A 16,456-nucleotide genomic window follows, 5' to 3' on the forward strand; every position below is an offset into this window, starting at 1 on the left:
TTAAAGCCCTCGGGCAGGCCAATCTCCAATTAGGAATCGATGGAGTTGGTATAGATACGACATTAACGTTTAACGAGGGCCTCTTTTCCTCTTAAAAAAGTAAGGGGCAGAAGCGAGAGGATCAGATCCAAGGCAGTTCTGGTGAGACCTGCCCAAAGCGCGCCTAGCAGGACTAGGGCCGGGCTGCAAGCCCCCTACCTGCGGGTGCGCGCCCGGGCCCACCGCGCACGCGCACGCACTAGCGCACGCCGGCGCCTTCCTGCGGGCGCTCGGGTCAAATGGAGTGGGTGCTGGCGGATACGCTGCTCTCGCAGAGCCGGGACCCTCGGGTCCTGCTTGGGGCGCTGTGCTGCGAGGAGGCGTCCGCGGAGCGCGTGGAGACGCTGCGCTTTCTTCTGCAGCGACTGGAGGACGAGGAGGCGCGCGGCGGCGGCGCGGGCGCGCTCCCGGAGGCGGCGCGCGAGGTCGCCGCCGGGTACCTGGTGCCGCTGCTGCGGGGCCTGCGCGGGCGCCCCGCGGGCGGCGCGGACACCGGCCCAGCGGCCCGCCAGCGCCGGCGCGTGCTGAGAGCGGCGGGCGCGGCCCTGCGCTCGTGCGCCCGCCTTGCCGGGGGCCCGCAGCTGGCGGCCGCGCTGGCCGAGGAGGCGCTGCGCGACCTGCTCGCCGCGGGCCCCGCGCCCGGCCTCGACGGGGCCGCCGAGGCGGCCGTGGAGGTGTTGGCGGCCGTGGGGCCCTGCCTGCGGCCCCGCGAGGACGCGCCGCTGCTGGAGGCGGTGGCGCGGGCCGCCCTCGCCCTGGCGCTAGGCGGGGACGAGGCGGGGCCCGCCGAGGGCGCGGCGGCGCTGGTGGCCGGCCGGCTGCTGCCGGCGTTGGGCCGGTGCGGCGGGGCGGCGCTGCGGGCCTTGTGGGGCGGGCTGGTCGCCCCCGGGGCTCCCGAGGGCCCGGGCCGAGTCGGGCCGAAGCTGCTGGTGCTGAGCGCCCTGGCGGAGAAGCTGCTGCCCGAGCCTGGCGCGGAGCGCGCCACCGCGGCGCGCGAGGCGGACCCGGACGCCCGGCGCTGCTGGCGCTTCTGGAGGACGGTGCAGGCGGGGCTGACCCGGGCCGAGGACGCCCTGACGCGCAAGCGGGCGCGCTACCTGCTGCAGCGGGCGGTGGAGGTGTCGGCGGAGCTGGGGACCGAGTGCGCGTGCGCCCCCCAGGAAGGAACCGGTACTTGCTTCTTTGCCCCCGGGCCCATCCTTACTTGGCTTTCTGGGAGGGAGGACCCCTGCTTCCGGCAGTCAGCTCCTGGGGTAGTCTCCGAGATCCGTACTGAATTGGGTTATTCTCCTGGTCCCCATAAAGCCTGAAAAACCTTGGGAACCTCATGTCGAGGGTGTTTTCTGAACTGACACAGATCACTGCAGCCGAGAGGAGTCTGCATCTCCTAAACTTTCTGACCCAGAGCAGGTGGAATACTGCATCCGTGGGAATAATTTAGGAACGAGCCCAGGCAGGATTTTACAGACCAAATTTGCACTATATCGTGGTAGGTCCGTTCTAACAGGAAAGAAGAGTTAGCGCCCATCAAATTGAAAAGAAAATTATTTATATGTACTGAGCGATGAATTGAGTCTCGAGTGTTAGAATTTTGTAATGGAAACTAGCACATCCTTTTGAAATTTCCCTTGGTAGTTCTCTTAGCAGGATTTTTAAATATTTGTTAAGCATATGGGCCTTAAGTCGACCTTTGGAGAGTATTTTTGAAATTGATTTAATTGAGTGAGGTTTCAATTTTTTTACATTTTGAGCCTGTGCTTCCTACCACTTTATTACAGAACAAGAGTAGATGAAATAGCAAGGCCTCCCCTCAGTTTGGTATGTTCCTATTGATTGATTTGCTCACTGAAATTATGTGAAAGCACAATTCTCGTCTTAAATTAATTTTGAGCTATCAAAGTCAAAAATGGATTGACTGATTCAAAACTGCCTCAATAGATAGAAAATGTCTACTGTTTCAACTGGAGCTGCCTACTTATTTATACTGGTAAAGGATTTTTGTTTGGTTGAAGTTGTGAGTAGATTAGATTTTTATATAAGCTTAAAACATCAGGTAGTAAATATTTTAACAGCCCAAAAGTTGGTGATCATCCAATGAGAGTTGTCACTGGAAAACATTTTTTAAATTACTAAAGTTAAACACTCATTTATTTTAAAGAGTCAGTCATTCTGCAGTTTTAAAGATAAGCAGTGGTCTCATGCTTGTGCCCCTGCCCATTTCCTTCATTTCAGAGGGCAGCCACTTTTACCTCTTTTAGCTGATTATTTTGGTATTTACCCCCGTATCTTGAAATGATCTAGTAATGTCATAAAGTCCAATGTCATTCTTGTAATTTTGGTTAAATGTGAGTTCAACAAAATTATGACTCTGAAAATACTGTTCACAGGTGATCTGTGTATATATGATGGGTTTTTTTTCTTCCTGCAGGTTTTTGCTAGATTAATGTCATTTATGTTTCGTTGTCTCCACTCTTATCACTAATTCAACCCCAGATTCTTAGTTAATTGTCTAAATCTTTCCTGTACAAAGTCAGATCATCAGGCATTATCAATTTTCCTGAAGAAGTGTCTCCTAGAGTCCTCTTACAAGCTCAGTCTGGTGCACAGCTGACATTCTTAGATCTGCCTTCACTATCATCTGGGGGATTCCCTTCACCTGATTCTGTGTTGGAGCTCTTGTTTCCTGGAGTTCGTCCTCTTTTTTGGTTTACTCATTTGTTGTAATGTATTTTCTAATAGTTCCCTGAGATAAAACTTTTTAAGACCTTGCATATCTGATAACTTAATCAGAGGATCCTTTATGTCTGATATGTTTTCACTTCTATCATTTCTATCTGTCACTTTTTTATAGTTTCCATCTCCTGAAAATCCCCAACTGTTCATGCATGTTGTCTACCTTTTCCATTAGAGCCTTTAACATACTCATCATAGTTATGTACAAGTTCTGTACTTGGACCATATCTGAGTTTGGTTTTGTTTTCTCTTTTATCTCTTGGCAATGGGATCACTTTTTTCAGCAGAGACTGAAATATTTATGCTTTCGATGATAGGCACTCCTCTCTGTTAGACTATTTGGGTTGAGTCACTCTGGTGAGCTGGCTTTGGATTTTGTTGGTGGTGGATTGTTTAGTGTGAAGCCTATAAGGTTTTTCTCAGTTTTTTTCTCAAGCCCTCGATGCCGACACCACGGTTGGAGAGCTTCCTCCATGCCTTTGTCCTTCCCTCGAGGGTAGACTGCTGGTGTTGGTTACCTGGTGCAAAGCTTGAGATGGGGAAGGAGGGAACTTTTCATTTCTCCTACAACAGCCTCTTCTTAGGCCCCATGTGCCCGATCCTTAGGGTTCAAACTTTATTTTTTTTTTTTGGTACGCGGGCCTCTCACTGCTGTGGCCTCTCCCGTTGCGGAGCACAGGCTCCGGATGCTCAGGCTCAGCGGCCATGGCTCACGGGCCCAGCCGCTCCGCGGCATGTGGGATCTTCCTGGACCGGGGCACGAACCCGTGTCGCCTGCATAGGCAGGCGGACTCTCAACCACTGCGCCACCAGGGAAGCCCAGGGTTCAAACTTTTTAGCCATCTCTGCTCCCTCTCCAGTGGCACATAACCTCTGCCTCCTACTTAATGAAGGGTTAAGAGTTTCCTTAACTTCTCCTGTGGCGGCTGCATTCTGCTTGTATCTGTGGTGGGTCTCGAGGGCTGATACTCTGCCCCCCTCCACAGCAGCAGACCTGCTTCATATGAGTGCCGGACACATAAGAGGCTTTCCTCGTGTCAGTGCAGGGTCCAGGGGAGAGCAAGTGTTTAGCCATCCCCAGGGGCAGCCAACTTTGCCTGGTGTGAGAGCAGGGACAAGGGTGGGATTGTGGGAGGGTTTCCTCCGGTGGCCGACAGCTTTGGCCTCCTGTCAGGGAAGGGTCCAGGGTGCAGGCAGGCGTCTTCAGTTGACCACCACCTTGTACTCCTGCAGGGCATGGATGGGCTGCCCTTTCAAACCTCTGTGGGCCCTGCACGCCCACGCCTCCAGGGTCCCCTGCCCTGCCCACAGTCTTTCTTGAACACATCAGGGAGGCCTTGAGGAAAAGAGCTGGTGAGTGGGTGTAGACTCCCTTGGGGTTCCCAGAGTTTCTAAGTTGTCCACACTTGGCCTTTAAAAACTTGTCCAATTTTTATTTTATTTTTTAACTGCAGTTCGTGTGTCCTGTCTTATTCTTGGAGAGGTTCTTTGCCCTTTGGAATTCAGAGAGCAATGCGACCTCAGCTCTCTGATGGACCTACCCCCCCACAAAAAAAAAAGTTTAGGGTTTTGTTGATAATCCAGCCTCTTCCTTCTCTTTGTTGGTGTGGCAGTAATGTTTTCTTGTGGCTTTCTTGGAAGCCAAGACCAAGCATATCTAGACACTTTTATTTTGCCCTCACATTCAACTGATGGTTTGATTGGGGTAGAATTTTGGCTTGGAAAACATTTCTGTTCAGAATTTTAAAGGCATCCATCCATCTGATGTCTTAGAGGCTCGAGCTCCCATTGTTAGTGTTGAGAAGTCTGAAACCATTTGAATCCTGTTTGTTTGTATGTGAGCTGTTTCTTCTCCACGGATGATTATAGAGACTGTGTCCCCAGCTTTCTGTCATTTCAGTTTTGAGGGCCTGTTTACATCCTGGTGTAGGGCACTCGGACCTTTTCAATCTGGAAATCATGTCCTTCGGTCCTGAGAACTGCTCTCGTATTAGTTTGATTTCCTCCCTTCCTTTTGTGCTTTCTGTTCTCTTTTTGGTTATCGAACCTCCTGGACTGGCCTTTAACACATCTCTTCTCTCCTGTTTTCTATGGCTTTGTCTTTGTGCTCCACTTCCTGGGTGATTTCCTCAACTTTATTTCCAGTCCTTTCTTTGAGTTTCTTCTTTTTGCTATCAGATTTTTATTCTCATGAGATCTTTTTTGTTTTTGGAATGCCCCCTTTTTAATAGTATCCTGTTTTTATATCGTAACCACACTATCTTATCTCCCTTTAAAATATTTAGTGAAAGTTTTTTCTTTTTTAGGTTTTCTTTTTCCTGTGTAGTTTTGTTTTCTCCAGATTTCCTTGTTTATTTGTTTTGGTCTTGATCTTTAGTGTAGAGGTTTCCCTAGATGTCTGGTGAGCCTTAGACACCTGCTTATATACGTAAGAATGTGGGACGAAAAGTCAAGCTCTAAACACACGAGTGGTGCTTGTTGACTGTGCACTTCGCTGTAAGGCGATCTGGCCAGGGCATTTTGTTAGGTAATCTCCGGTGAAAGTATTTTCAGGTCTTTCCTCTTGGGGTGGCCACATGCCGTGGAGAAGGTCCTCTGGGACCTGAGAGGCCAAGACGGTGATGGGGGCAGGTGGAAGGGGGTCTCAGCGTCCAGGGTGCATACGTGTTCACTTCCCATTTTCATGTGGCACTCACCCTGACCTCAGCCGTGTCCAGTGCCCCTCAATCTGGAGACCCACTCTTTTACCTTCCCCAGAGAATCAATCCCAGTCTTTTTCCCGTTCAGAACACAGGAAAGGGCATCTGGGGATCTGTTTCTTAAACACATTAAACAAATCCTTTTTAGTTTAGCCTTGATTTTCACCTCTACTTCCTGAAGTATTTTTTTCTGCCAGTTCCTTAGGCTTGGGGGGATTTTGTAGTGTGAATCAGGTTTTTTTCTTTGCTTTCCTTGTGCCAACTTAAGAGTCACTTGTCTTGATTCTGCTCGCTTTTAATCTGATTTGCGGATCCTCATTTCATTGCTGTTGTCTGCTCCCCTGTTTTCTCCAATTCTTGGGTTTTTGCCTTTGAAAATCTCTTACTGTTATAACGAGATACTTAGGGAGAGAAAGTAGAGTACATGTGTTCAAATCTGTCATCCTTACCCAGAGTTCCAAGGTAGTAACCTTAATTGTTTTTGAAAAAACCTCCTTTTGAGATTCTTGTTTGCCCAAGCCTCCTACCTAGGCTCTGATACAGGGGCACCCGCCATTGTTAGAGAAAACGACATTTGGTAATAGTAGCATAATTTTAAGAACTGTTATCATTTGGAAGCTTATGAAAGTTTCTGACTTAGGAACTAAATGTAGGAACTAATTTTCTTTTTTCAACCATATCAGGCCCAAGTCTGTTTTGGTGGTCTGAGAAGAAAAAAGATGAGCTTCTAAAGTTTTGGGAAAACTATATATTAATTATGGAAACTCTTGAAGGAAATCAGGTAAGTGTTTTCGTATTTTAACAAATCCTATGTAGATGCAGTTCTTGGGGTTTTTCCCCCAAACATTCTGTAAAAGCAATACAAAAAGGCCAACTTGGATATAGCATAATGGAGTCCAAGCGCACTTCGTTTTCTGGCATAGGTGCAATTTAAGATTGAATATAAACTCAGGAAATTAAAGAATACTTTCAGTTGACTTAAGTTGTCATTCAAAGAATTCAGTCTTATTTGATCTTCCCTTGACATTTACTTCTAAAATGTTTACGAGTTTTTAGTTTCTTGATGTTATGAATAATCTCCTAAGAAATGCACACTAAGGGAAATGTTACTTAAAGTCTGAGGTAAATTGTTATTAAGTAAATAATGATGCTATAATGGGCCTTCGATTTTGTAGATTACCTTCCTTCCTTCCCTCCTTCCTTCCTTCTTTCCCTCCTTCCTTCCTTCTTTCCCTCCTCCCTCCCTCCTCCCTCCCTCCTCCCTCCCTCCCCCTCCCTCCCCCTCTGTCCCTCCCTCCCTCCCTCCCTCCCTCTCTCTCTCTCTCTCTCTCTCTCTTCCTCTTCCTCCCTTCCTCTCTCTCTTACATCTTTGCATTCTTGGTCCCGAGAATGGAAACTTGAAAAATCATTTGCAGTCGACTTTGAGTTCATTTTTGTAGGCTCTTAGAGTTTTTAAGTTGAGAAGAATCTCTTAAGATTACCTACTCTAGTGCAGTGTTCTCCAACTTTAACATTCATTAGGATCACCCAGATGGCTTATGAAAGTGTCTGGCCTGCAAAGTTTCTGATTCAGTAGGTCTGCAGTGGGGCCTGAGAACTCAGGTATTTTACATGTTCCTAGGAGATCCCTAAGCTGCCATTCTGGGCACCACGCTTGGAGAACCCCTGTTGTAGGGGTTCTCAGTCCGTAAGGTGCGGGGCCTGCCATCGTGGAGCCACTGGGAGGTGTCAGTCCAGATGCATTGTTTGTGGACTAAAATAAAGAATTACTCATATGTACTAAATATATGTAGATACAAGGATGAGCAATAAAGGAAAAGCATTTCTAAACTTACGGTTTTCCTGAATCAGTATATCCTCAAGACCCTCACTATTTAGAAACTGTGATTTACCTTTAGTTTGTAGGGTATGTAAATTAGACGCTGATATGTGTAGCAGAGTCTGAGAATGAAGAGCCTTGAACTCTGAACTGACTCTGCTTCTGAATGAGTGGCCTTGAGCAACGTGAGTAACTAGATGAAGCATCGCAGTAGTTTTTCCTCTTTGTAACATAGTGGCATACAGGCCCTGCCTCTCCAGGGCGGCAAGGAGGAACAGAGTGACTGTTGTATAAATAGACGAAAAGTCCTTTGAGTTTTGAACGGTGAATTTTCATTTCCTGTGGCTTTTTGCTCTTGTTTTTTCAGATACATGTTATAAAGCCAGTTTTACCAAAGCTGAACAATCTGTTTGAATATGCAGTGTCAGAGGAAAATGGTAACAGTTACTTTTATTTTGCTTTTTTATAACACTTACAGTTTTTCCCCTTAATTTTATAAGTAACTCTTATTCATTATAGAGCATGTTATAGGAATATATGAATTTACTGCTACCAAGAGACCGCTGCTAACATTCCAGATACATACCTTGTGGATTGATTGTTCATAATGTTTTTTTCTCACTCAGCAGTATAACCAAATGCATTTACCTATGTCCTTAAATAGTCTTTGAGAATTTAATTTTAAATGGCTGCAGAGTTTTCTATAATTTAGAGGTCTGGTAATTTATAAACTTCTGATTATAGAAAATTTCAGACATTCACGGAAGGAGAAGAGTTTGTATGATGAACCCCACCACCCGGCTTTAGCAGTGATCAACTTGCGCCAGTCTCTGTCTCACATCATATGTGGCCTTTCCTGCTCCCTCCCCATCAAATAATTTTGAAGCCCATTCCTAGACAGCATATCATTTCATCTGTAATTTTTTTCAGTATATATCCTTGAAAGATAAGGGCTCTTTGGTAATGTTTTAATCGTGGTGTATTATTCATTTTTAATAAGAGCTCTTTGGTATTACATATTTTAAGTGCTTTCCATCCTTATTCTCTTAATGTATCTGTTTCCTTGTTAGAGTTATTTTCTTCGGGTTTCAGCTATTCTGTAGGTTGGACTTCTTAGGAAGAGAAAATTCCAAGATGCTATTTTAAATATGGTTTTTAAGTCCTGTATCAGTTCTATATTATGAGGGCTTCTTAGGAGAAATAAAATGAAGCTGGAGCTTCTTAAAATTATTTTATGAAATTAAGGTTAGATCAACGAGACAGCTAATGCAAGCTAATGGTGTTTTGTGTTCATGTGAACGATAAAATGCTACACTATCATGTTTACACGTGAGAAATAACCTAGGTAAATGGGTTTTAGTGCCTGCTTTAGATAATTACAACTTTAGTAGTTTGACCCCTTAGGAATTGAGCTTTATTCAGCCGATTGCTATGGTTGTTTTCTGATACACTGGGATTTTCCACAGACCATAGGAATCTGTCGTCCCACCTGGGGCTAGAATTTCATTGAATCCTGTTGTGACTTCACTTATGCATTTACTATTAAAATGATTCTCTTATTACCACATTTTGTCCACAGCTCTTGGCAAACCAAATCAAATGGCAGTGACAGATTTTGAAAAATCACTGCCAAAGGATTGAACAAGCATCTTGGTGTAAATTACAAAAAAAAAAAAAAAAAAGACTGATTTATTTATAGAATGCCATGAGTTAAAAATGCTGAGTTTTTTTTCTAATAGTGTTAAAAGATATTTCAAAAAAAGTTGAAGTATGTCCAAGGTACATACTCCATTTTTTGTTTCTCATTTGTATATTTTCTTAATAGATGTTTACCTAGTATCCAATACACGCTAAGCGCTGGGATAAAGTGGTGAGACAGATGTACTCTTTTTCACTTGATTTTTGTCTGTTTTCCGGGAAAAAATAGCTTTGATGATAAGTTCTAGACAGGCAACAAACAAGAGGCAGAAATGGAGTTATCTAGTGAGTGAGGCCATACTTTGGAGAGGGCAGCTAGGAAAGACTGCCTGAAGAGTGACACAGAAGTTGAGGAGACAGCTCTGGGTGCAGAAGCCCTGAGATGGGAACAGCTCAGTGGGGTAGAGGACCCGACCAGTAAGCCACAGCACAGTGGTGTGAGAAGGCGGGTTAAGGTCGGAGTAGTTGTCAGAAGCAGTTCACGCCTCGCTTGTTTTTTAGTCTGAGTTTTGAGAAGCCACGCAAGGGTTTTAAATAGAGCAGGGACAGTTTCAGGTTTCTATATGAAAAATGGATTGAAGTAAGGTGAGAGAAGAATTGGTTGAAATCACCCCAAACCTAGAGTTTCAACCTGCGTGGGGTCATATTTAATTTCTGTATGCTGTAGCCACTATGACACTCGCTTGCAGCCTTTCTAAATGAATCTCTCTGAAAATGGAATACCAAATACTGAAGTTATTTTGGTTATTCAGTAATTAAACACCCTCAGATGCGATTAAAAAGAGACTCACTTTTGCGGTGTTGGAATGAAGTTAATGTGTTTGTGTTTAGTTTTGAATATGTAGTCTACGTGGGGCGACATAATGTGAAAATCTTAAGTCAACATTCGGTGTTTATTTCCGCAGGATGTTGGCTCTTTCACCCATCCTGGCATCTGTGTATTTATAAAAGAATGTTTGAAAGTGAAAATAAAATCCTGACCAAAGAAGGCGTTACCCATTTTTTGGAGCTCTATGAAACAAGGGTTCTTCCGTTTTCAGCAGAATTTTCTGAGGTAATGACAGCCTTTCCCTTTCCTTTTTCCCTTTGTTAAAAGATGAGGGGTGAAGGTATTTGTTTTATCCTATGTGATCTTCAAAAAATATACACTAGGGCCTGAAAATCGCAAGTAACATTTTAGAGGTTTGCATACAACAAATCCTATTTCTCTAAACTTAGCTATCGTACTGGGAGAACGCTTTCTGTAATGTAGTTTGTCGATAGGCTGCCTGCATCATTACCAGTAGTTCTTTGGTATCAGTATTCTGAACAAAAGTCAACAGCATGAAAACTGGTATAGAAGCGTGTTAGTGATATTGTTTCCACAGTTCTGAGTCACTGAATTACCGCTCTTTGTTTAGTCACGCTAGTCCCCCAGTTCTGAGTCGATGAATTACTATCGACTGTACTGGGCGGAGGTTGCCTTTAGAGCTATATTATTAGCATCTATGCTTCCATTTATCAGAAATCACAGAAAGCAAAGAGATGGTGAGAGCTACAGCTGTGACTTAACGTTTTATATTATGGTGCCACATGAGTCAGGTGATCACTGACTTTGGTATGGTAATGTACCTCTCATTTAGAGGTAACTGAAGTAAACTTTCCTAATTGTCCAACTACATGTATAGTGTTTTAATATGCATCATTTTTCTACATTCTCCTAGCCTTCTTGCACTTCCTGGAAGCTTGCTTTTTTGTCTAGTAATATTTTTGAAGATACACTTTTCCCCCTTTATCTTCCAGGCATAGGGGCTTGAATTTTCTCTTGAGTATCTTTTTGTTTTTCCTTTGTTACTACCTTTATTTTCCACCATGTGTCCCTTCTTTGGACTCTCTTCTTCCTTCTTAGCACAGCATGTACTCTCCTCTCAGTATTCCGTATGTTTTTATCAGGTGGGAAAATTCGGTATTTGTTTTGTCGTTCTGGTGGAATTAAGGTATCCTCCAAGACTATCATAGACCAACCTACAGCATGAGAGATCAGCTTTGCTTGTAACAGCTCTTCTGTAGCCCTGTGTAGGATGTGCAGTTACAGCAAGCTGACCGTTCAAAATTACAGTTACAACTTAACATCAAAAACTTTTTTCCTTTTTTTTTTAGTTTATTATTGGGGCATTAATGGATGCACTTTCACAGAGCTCTCTATACAGCAGGTAAACAAACATCGTTATTTAGCAGCAATGCAGTCATATGTATTGGGTATATAAATTTAATGTGATTATGAAATGTGACCAGATTGTTTAATGAATTTGTTACATAAATATATGTTGCCTTGTAGATATTCAGCTTTTTCTAACCATGTCATCCCTTCTGTGTTTGTTATTCTTCTTGCCTTTCTTCCAGTAGTTGTGTCAGGTGTTTCTTTTTCTTTTCTTTCCTACTTTGAGCCCATCCATTCTTGGCCTTTTGGGAAGGATATCTTACATAGCTACTTCTTTTCCCTTACTCCTGATTTCTGCCCTCTTGGAAATTGTAGTGGCTTTGGCTAACCAACACTTGAGACTTTTTTTTTCCTTTTTCTTTTAACTTTTGATCTTGACTTATAGAAAAGTTGTGAGAATAATACAAAGCATTCTCATTTATCTTTTATCCACATTCCCTAAATGATACTGTTTAACCATATTTGCTTAATCATCGTCTCTCTCATGACGATTGTGTGTGTGTGTGTGTGTGTATACCTCTGTTTCTTAGCTCTGTCTGCTGAGCAGACTTACCATCCATATTTCATTGTCTGTCTGTCCATCCATCCATCCATCCATCTATCCATCCATATTAAAAACCATCAGTTCACACCAGCACATCCATTTCTAGTCCGCTACCACAGGGTTCATTCTAACTTCCCCCTTTCCCTATCTGACGGTGGAGGCCATTCTGCATGACATATTGCTTATTTGACACCATCACCCTTTGTCAAGGTTGATACTGGGAAGAGTTTGTCAGTATTGTGCCCTATCCTCATCTTTTGAGCATTACCTGTACTCTTGAATTATATCTTCAAAAATTTCCCTTGCTTTTGAAATTATGTTGTCTAATTTTGAAAACTAAGTTTTTTTATACTTGCAAGTCTTTTGTTTGGTATACCTCTAATAGAAAAAAACTCACCACCAACTTCTTTAAGATTTTTAAGTTAGTCTCTGCTAAGTTATATTAATATTTAGTCCTATTTAATATCGAAAGAGCAGAGCAACGCTAGATTTGCCAATTATTTTTGATTTTCAAGTAATCATTACTGTTGAATAGTTCTCCGAAGCAATTAGACCGCTGGAAAGCAGTAAAACCAACGTGGTGCTTTCTGAGAGTTGACAAACACATTTATTACGAAATGCCTTCAGTTCCCTAGCACCCTAATGTGTTCAATTAACAGATAATGTCCCTGGCCGAAGCATACAGCAAAAAAAAAAAAAAAAAACAGTGTGACTTTTGTAGATGTTAATAATTAAATGCTCTTGCAAAAGTTACTTATTACTAACATATGTCTTTCTGTGAATGTTATTTCTTTTATTTAATACTTAAAAGATTTAAAATCATTGGATTAGGTGTTGGGAACAATAAAATATAATTTTAAAGTTTCATTTTTAGACTTTTTTTTAAACGATACTATTTGGCAAGATTCATATATGTGTGTCAGAGAAAGTGTCATTAAAGAAGAAATCCATGCCTGCTTAGTGTCGCACATTGCTAACTCACGTCTGTTTTCCTAGAAGATCTCTGATGAGATCTTCTCATCAGAGAAGATTTTACTGAAAAATAGAATGCAGGTTTAGAAGAAGAAGATGGTTTTATTGTTTTATTGTTGAAAGACATTTGGGCCATATTCCATTTAGTTTCAGTCTACTTATTTGTAAATAGATTTAAAATATTTGTTTTTTTTCCCCTTTGTCTGTAGGTCCCCAGGCCAGCTGATAGGAAGTGGTTCTCCACTGGGATTGAAATTACAGAAGTTCTTAGTCACTTACATTTCTCTTCTTCCAGAAGAAATAAAGAGTATGTGTCAGTAAAGAGTTTCTTTTTAACTTATTAGCTTAAACTTTTAGTATGTTGGTTATAAGCACCAACCTATGACTATTATAATCAGTATTATCAAAATAGTTCCTTTTTCCGGAATATGCAAATTTTGTCAGAATTATACACATGTCCATTGAAACTGAGTACACAATTTTACTTTCGTATATAACGTGTTACCAGTATTGGTATCCGTAGCATGGAAGCAGTTTTGCAACGTGTGCTGCAGTGTGCCGTTCTTTCCACTTGTCTCTATTCAGTTTCAAAAATGAGCAAAATAGGTCGAAGAAAGAAAGAACCTGGGCTTAGGAAAAAGTTATAAACAGAGTATCTGTTGTGGCAAAGTTGTCCCTTTATAGATATTGACTCAGAAAGATAAGAAAGGAAAAAATACTTGCTTTTCGTAAGACCTTGTATCCTAGAAATATCCCACTTCTTCAGGTTGGAGATGTACTTTTCTTCCTGATGGGCTATGTTGGTAAGCAAAGCACAAAGCCAGTGTTATTTTCCTTGCTGAGTAGCAGGGCCCACTCTTCTTTCCGAATCTTTTTTTTCGTTCTGGGCTTTGTGACTTAGAAAGTGACCCTGGCTATGAAATATATAGATATACTTTTTCTTTTGTATTTAATCTGCAAATAGGGTGAACAATGACCAGTGGTGCTATGTATTCAAAAGTCAGGGAAGAAAGAGAAAAGATGGTCACCTGTGTATCACAACTTTAGATTTACAGAAAACGGATTGTTTTGATTACTTTTTTAAAAAGTTAAACTGGAGAAGATAACAGTCAGAGCCGTTCTTTAGTTTGCTAGAATTTGGAAGCTTACAGTCTGGGGATTCATTTGCCGACCACGTTGGCACATCTCACGTCCACAGCACGGTGTGAGTGACATGACGGTGATCAGTGCCCCCTAGAGTTTGAGCGCCTAGAGTTTGTGGCCGTGTGACCCTGTCAGTGTAGTGAGTGAATAAGCAATAGAGGCTTGGCTGTTGCCGTCGTCCTTGTGTCATGAGAGAGCTATGAGGCAGAAGATGGGAACTTAATTAGTCCAACAGGAGGGAGGGCAGGTAGAATGTTTATTTACAGTTTTTACTTTGTAGTTTTTTCTGTCAACAATATCCTAAGCGTATCTAGTTCTGAGCTAGGCACTTTGGGAGATATAAAATACAGGCAATACCCTTTCAGGAGCGTCCAGGGATTTCTCAAAAGTCATTGTAAGTGATGATCTCCGGAAACAGACATTTTTATTAACTACTGTGACTTGAAGATCCTTAAGATGTCACATATTAGCAGAGAAAGCAGGATAGAGCACCATCCTTTGTATCTCAAAATACTTAAATTAATTACAGTGATTAGATCCAGGGTAGGTACAAAATAACCTGTGAGTAAGATCTAATATCACTGTTTGCAGATATCAGAGGCCAGTTACCATTGGTACTTCTTATCCTGTGTTTCTTTAATATCTCCAACAGATGAATGGTTTCCAACAGTAGAAAATTTATCTTTTACCTTAACTATTAAATATATAGCTACATGGTTTTCAGAATTTCTACAATGTACTAGAATACTTACCTTACTAAAAAGGAATGAAATTGAAATGACATTGATTTTTTTTTTGGTTCCCAACAGCTTTATTGAGATATAATTCACACACCATAAAATTCACCCTTTTAAATTGTTCAGTTCAGTGGTTTTCACTATAGTCACAAAGTTATACAACTATCACCACTAATTCCAGAATATTTTCATCATCCCCAAAAGAAACTCCTTGCCCATAAGTAATCAAGTCTCATTTTCCTTTCCCCTGGCTCCTGTCAGCCACTAATTTACTTTCTGTCTCTCTAGATTTGCCTGTTCTAAACATTTCATATAAATGGAATCATATAATACGTGGCCTTTTATTTTATGTCTGGCTTCTTTTGCTTAGCATAATGTTTTTAAGATTCACCTATGTTGTAACATTTATCAATATTCCATTCCTTTCTGTAGCTGAATAATATTCCACTGTGTTGATACTTCACATTCTGTTTATCCATTCATCAGTAGATGTTTAGATTGTTTCCACTTTTAACTATTATGAATAACTCCTATGAATATTCACATACAGGTTTTTACATGAATGTAATCTTTCACTTCTCTTAATTATATACCTAGGAGTAGAATTATTAGGTCAAATAGTAACTCTGTGTTTAACTTTTTTTTTTTTTTTGCGGTACGCGGGCCTCTCACTGTTGTGGCCTCTCCCATTGCGGAGCACAGGCTCCGGACGCGCAGGCTCAGCGGCCATGGCTCGCGGGCCCAGCCGCTCCGCGGCATGTGGGATCCTCCCGGACCGGGGCTCGAACCCGTGTCCCCTGCATAGGCAGGCGGACTCTCAACCACTGCGCCACCAGGGAAGCCCTGTGTTTAACTTTTAATGGAGCCACCAAACTCTTTTCCACACTGGCTGTACCATTTTACATTTCCACCAAGAATGTCTGAGCGTTCATGTCTCCACATCCTGGTTAACAGTTGTTATTGTCTGTCCTTTTGACGGTAGCCATCCTAATGGGTGTGAAGTTGTATCTCATTATGGTTTTCGATTTGCATTTCCCTACCTAAAGTCTGATGATGTTGAGCATCTTTTCATGTGCTTGTTGGCAACAATGACGTCTTAAAACTTTTTCTTTCAGGTAGTTTCCTGTTAAAGTTTATTCAGAAGATGACGAGCCGACATTGGTGTGCTATTCCCATTTTGTTTCTATCTAAGGCTTTGGCAAATATCCCAAGATGTAAAGCCCTGGGTATAGAAGGGCTTCTTGCCCTGAGGTAATGTACTCTGAGTATGTTCACATACGGTTATTTGTCGAACCTTTCCGTTAGTAAATTTTGTTTTTCCTTCTGCTTTAATCCCTAGTGAGTGGTTTTAGTTAATATTGGCATCAGGATTTTTCGCTCTTAATTTTATATAATAAAGAAGTAAATTAAAAAAATCTATTCATATAGTTGAACTTATTTTGTTTTATGAATTACTAATTTAAATATATGCCATAATACATACTATTGGATTATGGTCACTTTAAAAATAAGGCCAGTAAGTTGTTTTTATTACATTGATATGTAGGAAACTAGAGATAAAATAACAAATATTAATACTGATTACAAAGTATTTCAAAAAAGTGTAAAATTCTTACTTTGAAATTGTCTTTTTTTTTTAATAAATTTATTTATTTTTGGCTGCGTTAGGTCTTCATTGCTGTGCGCGGGCTTTCTCTAGTTGCGGCGAGCAGAGGCTACTCTTTTTTGCGGTGCGTGGGCTTCTCATTGCGGTGGCTTCTCTTGCTGTGGCGCGTGGACTCTAGGCGCGCGAGCTTCAGTAGTTGTGGCACGCAGGCTCAGTAGTTGTGGCGCATGGTCTTAGTTGCTCCACGGCATGTGGGATCTTGCCGG

At 42.1% G+C, this 16,456-nt stretch overlaps 1 protein-coding gene across 9 annotated transcripts in view; it reads left to right on the plus strand.

Annotated features, from left to right (window-relative positions):
- Positions 1-259: 259 nt before the first annotated feature.
- TARBP1 (TAR (HIV-1) RNA binding protein 1) overlaps positions 260-16,456 on the plus strand; it is a 61,374-nt gene continuing 45,177 nt past the window's right edge. For all 9 annotated transcript variants that reach the window (XR_009559278.1, XR_009559280.1, XR_009559281.1 and 6 more), the window contains exons 1-7: positions 260-1,209; positions 6,155-6,252; positions 7,658-7,727; positions 9,894-10,042; positions 11,128-11,180; positions 12,914-13,011; positions 15,700-15,835. Coding sequence is in view for 3 of the 9 variants with exons in the window: in XM_060286130.1 (XP_060142113.1) it covers positions 279-1,209; positions 6,155-6,252; positions 7,658-7,727; positions 9,894-10,042; positions 11,128-11,180; positions 12,914-13,011; positions 15,700-15,835 (1,535 nt within the window). In the remaining 6 variants the exon portion in view is untranslated. The remainder of the gene's footprint in view (positions 1,210-6,154; positions 6,253-7,657; positions 7,728-9,893; positions 10,043-11,127; positions 11,181-12,913; positions 13,012-15,699; positions 15,836-16,456) is intronic.

The sequence above is a fragment of the Globicephala melas genome, chromosome 16 (genome assembly GCF_963455315.2).
Source record: "Globicephala melas chromosome 16, mGloMel1.2, whole genome shotgun sequence".
NCBI classification, from domain to species: Eukaryota; Metazoa; Chordata; class Mammalia; order Artiodactyla; family Delphinidae; genus Globicephala; species Globicephala melas.